We start from the raw sequence: 8,842 nt of genomic DNA, 5'->3' as shown, positions 1-8,842 counted from the left end.
AAAAAAAAAAAAAAAAAAAATAGGTTTTCTTTGGGCAGTATATTATAACATCATTATCAGCCTTGCCAAATATCTTAGGCTTTTTAAAAGCAATACAGAAGAAGAGAACTAAAGATGTCAACCATTTGGCCTCTACAGATATGAAAATCTGGTCTTTTCTCCAGAGAATCTGGGACTTCCAGATTGAACTGTATGGATTAATAGGAATCTTCTAGGGATAAAACCACATTTCGATCTCTGTTTTTGTTTTATTCAGACAGAGCCTTACCTACAGGTGCCTGTAGGCATTTGATAAAGCCTGCCTGTCCCTGGAGCACTCTGCTATCACGATTCTTTTTTATGGACAGAACCCTCCTCACTGCACTGCTGCCTGCCAGTGTCATCACCCAAATGTGAGATACAAAAACACATTCTCAAGGACTTCAGCATCCCATTTGAAAAAACATTTCCTTGGGACTTTTGAAGACAAAATTGGAATAATTAATGAAAATATTTCTAGCACATCTGACCAAAATTATGGGCTTTTGGTACACCAGCACTAGAGGCGACAGGGAGGAAAGCACGCAGGCCTGCCACTCAGACTCCAATCCCAATCTCGATTCTCAGGCTCACCAAGGAAAAGATCTTAGAGGCATCAAGTAGCTATTCTGAGCTTCAGCAGCTATCAACGTCATTATGAGGACTAAGGTAGTGTTGGTAACACACTAGGAATGGCATCTGGCACGTGGCTGCCATTATCATTAGTTACCAGTACTGATAAAAAACAGTGATCTGGATGGAACCACTTACATGGACTAATTCCTCGTCATCTCGAGCGGAGTAAATAGCAAATCTTCTTTCCAATGTTGTCTGCAGGTTATCTTGTTCACTGGCTGAAAGCTCTGCATTAACTGTAAATGTTCCAATGAACCTGGAGAGAAAGCAGGCGTTCCTTGTGTCAGAGGTCAGGGCAAAGGGGAATCTTCACTTACAGCCAAGAAAATCAAAAGAGGGAGTGAATCGTGAGACCCGCCTACCCCTGTCCTACTTTCCCCAGCCTGTCTGGCTAACTCCTTTCATCACCGCAGACCCAGCTCAGACTTCACCTCCTTGGGGAGCCTTCCCAGACCTCCCAGCTGAGACAAGCGCCCCTGCTCTGTGAGCCTGCAGTTCCCAGAACACCCCTTTCAGGGCACTCCTCATGCCACCCTGTAATTACTTGGTATGTATTTGTCTCCCCACCAGTCTGGGAGCTACACCAGGGCAAGATCATGCCTGGCATTTCTCTATCTTCAATGCCATGCCCACCACCTGATCCATAGCTACCACCTCAGGGAAGGTCTGTGGAAGTGATCTGAACCCAGCCTCTGAGAGAAACACAAATCCTACACTCCCCAGCTCTGCAGGACAGGCGGAGGGCCTTACCACTTCACCAGGTTTGCGAGGTAGTAGGTGTCCACATCTCGAGGCAGCACTCTGGTAAAGTGGGCTGGGATGATGGAAAGGCCAATAGCATGCAGGTCTGGTTGGCTGCAGATGCTATTTCGATAGAAGCCATTTGCTAGCAGGCAGAGAAGGTGAACCTGTAAAAAGGAAAGGAGGAAGGGGCAGCATGGAAGGAAGGCCAGAGACCAGGAGGAACTTTTGCTGCCAAAATCAAGACATCCTGTGGGAAAGAAATATGTGTTGCCGTTTCTACATATAAGAAAGTAAAAATACTAGTATTGGCCACTTCCCAAGCCCGTCTTTCACCCTCTCTTTTTCTCTCTGTATACTCATTCCTTCAAAGGAATCATCAAAACTCAAAGCTTCAAAATACAAACTGCTTTGTTTTCAAAATACAAACTGTTTTTGTTCTGGTCTTGTCTTTTAGAGATACATACTGAAATATTTCTGGATGAAATGCTGTCATATCTGGGGTTTGCTCCACGAGATCAGGAGGAAAGGCAAGTGGGGTGGAGCTGGCGAGACTGCTGGAAGCCTGTGGAAGCCGGTGGTGGGACGCAGCTCACTGGGCTCACTGGGCTGCTCTCACCACCTCCTTGGGTGTTTGAGCCCAACCTTCTGTCACAGGCTCCACATCTTCGCCCTTCCTCTGACCCCAAAACCCACCCTTCATCCACCTACTAAAATGATTATACGGCCTCTTCCCCCTTTTCACACACTGCTTTGCGTCATTTTCCCTTCAACCTTGGCTTCCTCCTCCCCTACTAACAGTCGCTCTATTTTAATCAATAGTGCTGCCTCTCTTTCCTCACTCAGGTCTCAAACCTGAGAGTCATCTTCCCTTTCTTTCACCTCCAGCACCCAACAAGAGGTGAAAGGCACAAAGCTGTCTCATTTCTTGCCCCAGGCCTGGATGAAGGAGGCGACCCTCTCTAACTTCATCACCATCCTTGCACCTCTAGATTTCTGGAGCAGCTGCACATAAAGCATCTCCCCCCTCCCATCGCTATCCTCTCTGGCAGCCCACCATCCATCAAAGGGAAACCAAAGTCTGCCCTCCCTTCACCCCCACCCCCCAGCCTATACACTCCACACATGCAGGTGAGCTGGGCGCCTTGCCATCCCCTCCACAACTTGGCTATAGTCTTCAACTTTTTCTCCTAGACCCGGCTCTAATCCTTTCTCCTACATAAAGCCTTGCCCAGCTCCACAGAGCCATGCTGATCTCTTTCACTGTTCCAGGCATAGTCTTGAGTTTCTCTGTTTGGAAGTCCTTGTTCCATCTAGAGATCAGATACTCCTCAATTGTAGGAAATAAGCTTTATCCAAGTCTCTATCCCCACCACGCCAAGCACCTTGCTAGGTGTGTATAGGTGTTCAATAATTATCAGGTAAAGTTAAAAGCCAGTGCCTGCAGCTGGGATTAGAATTAATGATATTAAATGGCTGAAAGGAGAGATGGAAGGCAAGTACTCGTTATTTAGCCTCTGCTGCATGCCAGGCATTGTGCTGTAAGTTACCTTACCTATAATACACAACCACCCTCCCAGGCAGACACTATTACTACCCCTACTTCCCCGATGAGGACACAAATGCTCGGAGAGAGTAAGAAACTTGCCATGGCCACAGAGTGAGCAGCAAAGCCAGAAATAAAGCCTCGGTGAGCACAAGCTCTTACCGCTGACAACGAACAGTTCTTCCCCATCATCCCTTATCCTTACCTTGTGTGTGTCCGCATGGACCTCTTTATTGAAACGTTTCATCGCCCTCCGAAGATGTGTCTCAAACTCCAGTTTTATCTTTTCACTGCAACACATAGTGAAAAATCTGGGAATGAAGTGGGGAACTGAAACCAGATTCCACTCCCCCAGGCAATTCCTTCTCCTTGGATGACAGTGAATCACTCTCCCTGTTTCCCTACACAAGGCTGTGCTACTCAAGTCCATCTGCAACCCAGCTATTTCCTGCAGGCTCTTTGGCTCCTTCTCATCAGCAAACCTTGGCCTGGGGCATTCTGTACCCAGACAACCCTCCTCTCAACCAACAGCAGACCACACCTCACCTACATGCCTCAAAGCTCACTTCTCCCAGGATGTCTTCTCTGGCTGTCCAACTCTTCCGACTATTGACTCTCTACTTAGCAGCCATTACCTTTATTAATGTTAAATTAACACATCGTCATTTACGTGACACTGTTATAGTGTAAAATCTCTTTCAGTCTGTATACCATGAATCTTCAAGACAACTTGACACTTCTTGAATGATTTGTATTATCTCCCTCTTCTGTGCCTAGTAATGTGCCCATCGCACAGTGTACTTCCCAAGCCATCAGAGGCTCCATATTCCCAGGTCATCAGAGGCTGCAGAGGTACTCCAGGATGGTGGGAAGGACAGGGGCTCCCTACCACGGTGGGCACTGCCTCAAGTCCTGCAGCGTGACATGGTAGGGAAAACGTGAATTCCAAGTCAATGAGAAGGATTAGGTCTCAGCTCCTCAATTACTGGCTAAGTGACTCCTGAAACATTACTTAGTGTCTCTGAGCCTCTGGCTCCTCATTCATAACACTTTTCTAAGGATTAGGTAAGATAACGGATGACCTGCTCAATCCTTGGCACACAGGAGTTCCCTCTCCTCATCCCCCACCCCAGCCAGGACACGAAGGTGTCTCATTCAAGTCTCTAAAGGTAAATCAGGTTCCTGACCCAAGGTTCACAAAAACTTTGATACTCCGTCCTGGTCCCGTACAAGTTTCTCCAAAGTCCTCCTAAGCAGCAGCTGTTGCCAACTACATGTGACAGGAACCTAGAAGCAAGGGCCTAAGCTTACCTTCTTTCTCTTGTCTTCGCCTGCTCTGGCGTTTCAATCTCTATCTCCACTGGCTTCACAGGCAGAAGAGATTGAGAGAAGGCTGTACTTTCTCTCACGTCACCCAGCACAGGCTCACTAAGTTCTATCAACAAGCATTTTAAAAAATCAGTAATAGTAACAACAATAATAAAAGCTACTGTACTGAACAGAATCAAGGTTCTGCTGGGAAGGAGGAAGTGAGGCATGAATGTGAGAGAGATAGCCCACAGAGACCCCTAGGCATGCCCTGCCCTGAGTCCTACCATGTGCCAGGCACTGTGCTGAGTGTTATATACTCATGTGTCTCATTTAACCCACACGACCCAGGCAGTCTTTAGATAAAGGACCTAAAGCATAGAGATACTGGGTTGAATCAGATACAGATCCCTCTATTAAAAAGCTGACACTCATGCATGTATGTATATACTTAAAACTCTTTAAAAAAAAAAAGTCAAATGAGAATAATCTCCTTTTCTCTGCATTCTATTTCACTATAATAACAATTAGCACAAATTGCTTTGTATAGAGTCATGACTTAGGTGTCCGTCTTTCATTCTCAAAGTGACAAGAAATACATCCTTTTCACCTCTTCGCACCCTACATTGCTTGTATACAGTAGCTGAAAAGGACTGAACTTGCTGAACTGGATCTAATTGAAAACTTCATTAGCAAAAGTTCCTTAAAAGAGGCCTAGAAGCCATGACATCTCACTGGCAAAGAATGCATCCAATGCCAGATCTTGGTCTCTATACACGAATCTCTATTAAAATGAACCACAGCTTCTTGAAGAAAAGAAGCTGGTTTCAAGTCTACAGCAAGAAAAGTATAAGCCGAACAAAAATGTTCTCAAAGACTAATGAGGTCATGTCAAAAGGACATGGTAGTACAGCTAGCTTAAAGGTAGCATGACTAGAAGAGGAACAACCTCACATTAGAAGTGGCTTAATCAATGTAAGATGAGGTTTAAAGCATCACCTAGGAAGGATTCTTGCCAAAAAAAAAAAAAAAAAAAAAAAGTTTAATCAAAATTAAATCACATCTTTGGATTTAGTTTACAAGAAATACAGGAATATTGAAACAAGTTTAACAACATCAAAAGATGTGTGACTGTTTATCAGACAAAACCAGAACATGAGACAGTCTACAAAACAAAAGACTATGACCCTTCAAAAAAGGCAGTGCTATGAAAAGCAAAACAAGGTGGTGGGCGGGAGCCACTGCTCTATATTAAGAGACTGAAGAGACATAACGATCAAATACAAGGCTTGGTTGGATCTTGGTGTGGAAAAAGAAACAGTAATAAAGGATGTTTTCATAATTGGGGACTTATTTTTCATTTTCTTAGGTGTGATAAGGTCATTGTGTCATGCACAAGAATGTCTAATTATTAGGAAATGCATGCTGAAGTATTCAGCAGTGGAATATCAGAATATCTACAACTTATTTTCAAATGGTTCCACAATGAATATTTACAGAGGGAAACATACATTCAAAGTGGCAAAATGTTAATGAACCTAGGTGAAGAGGACATATATTACATTTTTCACTTTTTTGATACATTTGAACACTTTCAAAATAAAAAGGTGGGGAAAAGTCAGGCCAGACAGAAGGAATCAGGGATGATAACATTAGCTGGTATTTACTGTGAGTGTATAATACATTAGGCCCATTACATTTGCAAACTTTCTTTTCCCCACAATAATCCTACAGCCTATACTGTGAATGGTTCACACTAAACATTCAGTGTTTACAGAGTGTTACCACTGAGAAAACTCAGTTCAGAGAGGTGAAGTTACTTGCTCAAGATTAAATTACTCACTCACACTGCTACCTAAGTGGCAAAGTTGAGCACTGAACCCAGTTCTAACTACTTTCAAAGCCTGTGCTCCTTCTAAATAGTGCTGCCTCTCTATTTATATCTACCCCATTGACAGTCACCAGAGGAAGAGAGTCAACAGCCTTCTTTGGTAACTTGGCCATGAGTTTTTCCATATATAGCAAAGCAAGTCCCTAGTACAACCTTATCTGTGGTCTAATTAGCTCAAAAGGAAACAAAAGGATTGCAATTGGTGATTTGACTCCAAACAGAATCAAACAAACAAAAAAAAACAAACAGAACCAAAGAGTTCTGAAAACAAAGAGAGTTGTTTCACCTTCAACCTCTTCCCAGTCATCTTCACTTTCTTCCTCTTCTTTATTGCTGTCTTCATTCATGGTAGCCCCTCTCTTCAGATGGTGTGCCTTCTTGAGGTCACTTGGAAAGTCCCTGTGCAAAGACCACAGGAAGGAAGATGAAGGCGGCTCAGATATCCTAGAGTTCCATTCAAGCTAAATGGAATTTTTAAAACCCCTCCTATTTATTGAGAATCTGTGGCAACTATTTAAAGATGATTAGTAAGCTCTGAGCCTCACTTCCTCCATCAACACGTGTCTCAACATCTCATCAAGACGTGCTCTGATCATCTAATACATACCAGATGTGCTGTCAAAAAACCTCCAATCTAGATCTGTGTGAAAGAAGACATAGCTGTGCCTGGACATAACAAGGAAAAGTTAGAAGACACCAAAATAATAACATGAGTTCCAGAACTGTGGTATCTGTGTGATATACGTGCATTTGGAGGCCAGAAAGAAGAGAATAAAATTTACATTTACTTATCCTACTATAAGCCTACTCAGACTTCTTTTCCATCTTTAAGAAATATGATGTAAGGAGACTGAAGTTCGTAGCATTCTAACTTCAAGCAGGGATGTGACTACACATAGGTGAGTCATAAATAACAAGATACATAGACAGCTAGCTAGCTAAATAGATAATAACATAGATAAGTAGTTGGCTAAACAATGGTTCAAGACTAAGTACTTGCTGATTCGTAATACATTTCTGCAAATTCATATACAAAATGTGTCTAGAGTATCCAGTTACTTTTAACTTGTGTAAACTCTGGCACTTGGTACCAAGTGAGAATATTATCTAGGATTTTGGCATAAACATTTAAAATAACCAATCATCAATCTTGAGCTCTAGTAATACGCTCTTTTTTTAGGGTACCACTTTCCCTCAACACCACAGCAATAAAAATTTCCCCTTAGAATGAACATAGCAGAAATGACCATGGTCGGTGCTCAGAGGAGAGGGAAAGGGGAACTCAGAGCTTTCGTTGGCAGTATCATGGCCTATCTCTATGTATATGTCTCTGGAGATACAATTCAACTAGTGAGGGGAGGCAACTGTAAAGTAGTAAGCTCAGAGGCATTCTTCAGAAAAGTCTAGGGGAGGCTAGGCGCAGTGGCTCACGCCTGTAAGCCCAGCACTTTGGGAGGCTGAGCTGGGCAGATCACCCGAGGTCAGGAGTTCAACACCAACATGGTGGAACCCCATCTCTACTAAAAATATAAAAATTAGCCGGGCATGGTGGCTGGGAGTGAGGATTTGTTTAAGAAGCAAAGGAACAACTACCCCTCTGTTCTTCCTCTTCTCCCCACCCCTCAACTTTCTTAAGAGGCAGATAACCAAGTGTTCCCTGGGCTCATAATCACTGTTCACAACATATTACTATAAATGCTCATTCACTGCAAAAATACTTTTTCAGTTTCTGCCAAATAAAAGGCCCTGCAATCGATGCTACAGGGCAATGAAAATGAACTCCACATGGTTCTAGCTCTCTGAGAGGTCACAGGGTAGTAAGCCTGGGTATGTGGCATGGTAACAACTGGTACACATATCACACTCCCTAGAAGCACTGCAGGAAATCAGAGGAGAGAAGGGGGAAGAATCAGTGAAGCCTCTAGAGTAGGTGGTTTCGGATCTGCATCTTCAAGATGGAAGCCAGCAAGCACTCCAGGTAGAGGGAATACCATGAGCACAATGCAGGTGCAGAAAGTACGAGAATGTGTTCAGTGAATGATGAGAAGTCCAGGTGGGCCAGAGAAGAGCGTGCTTGAGGAAAGTAGTATGAGATAAAGCTGAAATGGCAGGTAAATATTTTGTGTTATATCTAATATTTTTGTGTAGTAGAAAGAACACTGGACCAGGAGTCAGAAGACCTGGGTTCTCCTGTTTTTGCCACTGTCTGGATGTGGAAGCATGAATAAATCACTTTCTACACGCTGTCACTGTTCTTACCTGTAAAGTTTCCAGTTCTTACAGGTCTGAGTTGTACCTAGAAGAGCTTAAAGATCCAATCTTCCATGGACCCCAGTGATAAGTAAGAATAGAGGTTTTCATTACAATTCTCTGATGAGAAAAATCAAGACCTGAGACAAAGCTTTGCAGGCATCTCACCTGAAGTCATCCCCATCGCTGAGGGCTTCATCCTTTATAACCTTGAGGTTTTCAGATTTAACAGTCACCTTGGCCACTTTCTTTTTTGCTGGACCACCTGCTGAACCCCCAGGATCACTGCAGCCTCTCTTCCTCTTTCCTTGTGAAACTTTGGAGAGAAGGCTCTTCTTTGGGGGTTTCTCATCTTCAAAGGCATCTAGGTGACCATACAGAACATGAGGTGAGGGGTGGAAGGAAAGGTGGAGGCAGTGCAGCTTATGGGCAAGGGCATGAAAAGGCTCTAT

The 8,842-nt window shown here is 43.6% G+C and overlaps 1 protein-coding gene across 2 annotated transcripts in view; it reads right to left on the bottom strand.

The window, feature by feature from the left end:
• XPC (XPC complex subunit, DNA damage recognition and repair factor) overlaps window positions 1-8,842 on the bottom strand; it is a 33,164-nt gene that overhangs the window by 18,829 nt on the left and 5,493 nt on the right. For both annotated transcript variants that reach the window (XM_017896252.1, XM_017896253.1), the window contains exons 2-7: window positions 8,559-8,754; window positions 6,427-6,539; window positions 4,253-4,376; window positions 3,147-3,231; window positions 1,405-1,562; window positions 790-910 (exon numbers count right to left, since the gene is read on the bottom strand). In XM_017896252.1, the coding sequence (XP_017751741.1) occupies window positions 790-910; window positions 1,405-1,562; window positions 3,147-3,231; window positions 4,253-4,376; window positions 6,427-6,539; window positions 8,559-8,754 (797 nt within the window). The remainder of the gene's footprint in view (window positions 1-789; window positions 911-1,404; window positions 1,563-3,146; window positions 3,232-4,252; window positions 4,377-6,426; window positions 6,540-8,558; window positions 8,755-8,842) is intronic.

Source organism: Rhinopithecus bieti, unplaced genomic scaffold (assembly GCF_001698545.2).
Source record: "Rhinopithecus bieti isolate Rb0 unplaced genomic scaffold, ASM169854v2 scaffold_26131, whole genome shotgun sequence".
In the NCBI taxonomy this organism is placed as follows: Eukaryota; Metazoa; Chordata; class Mammalia; order Primates; family Cercopithecidae; genus Rhinopithecus; species Rhinopithecus bieti.
The sequence above is the reverse complement of the archived record's forward strand: the minus strand, read 5'-3'. Positions and strand labels throughout refer to the sequence as shown.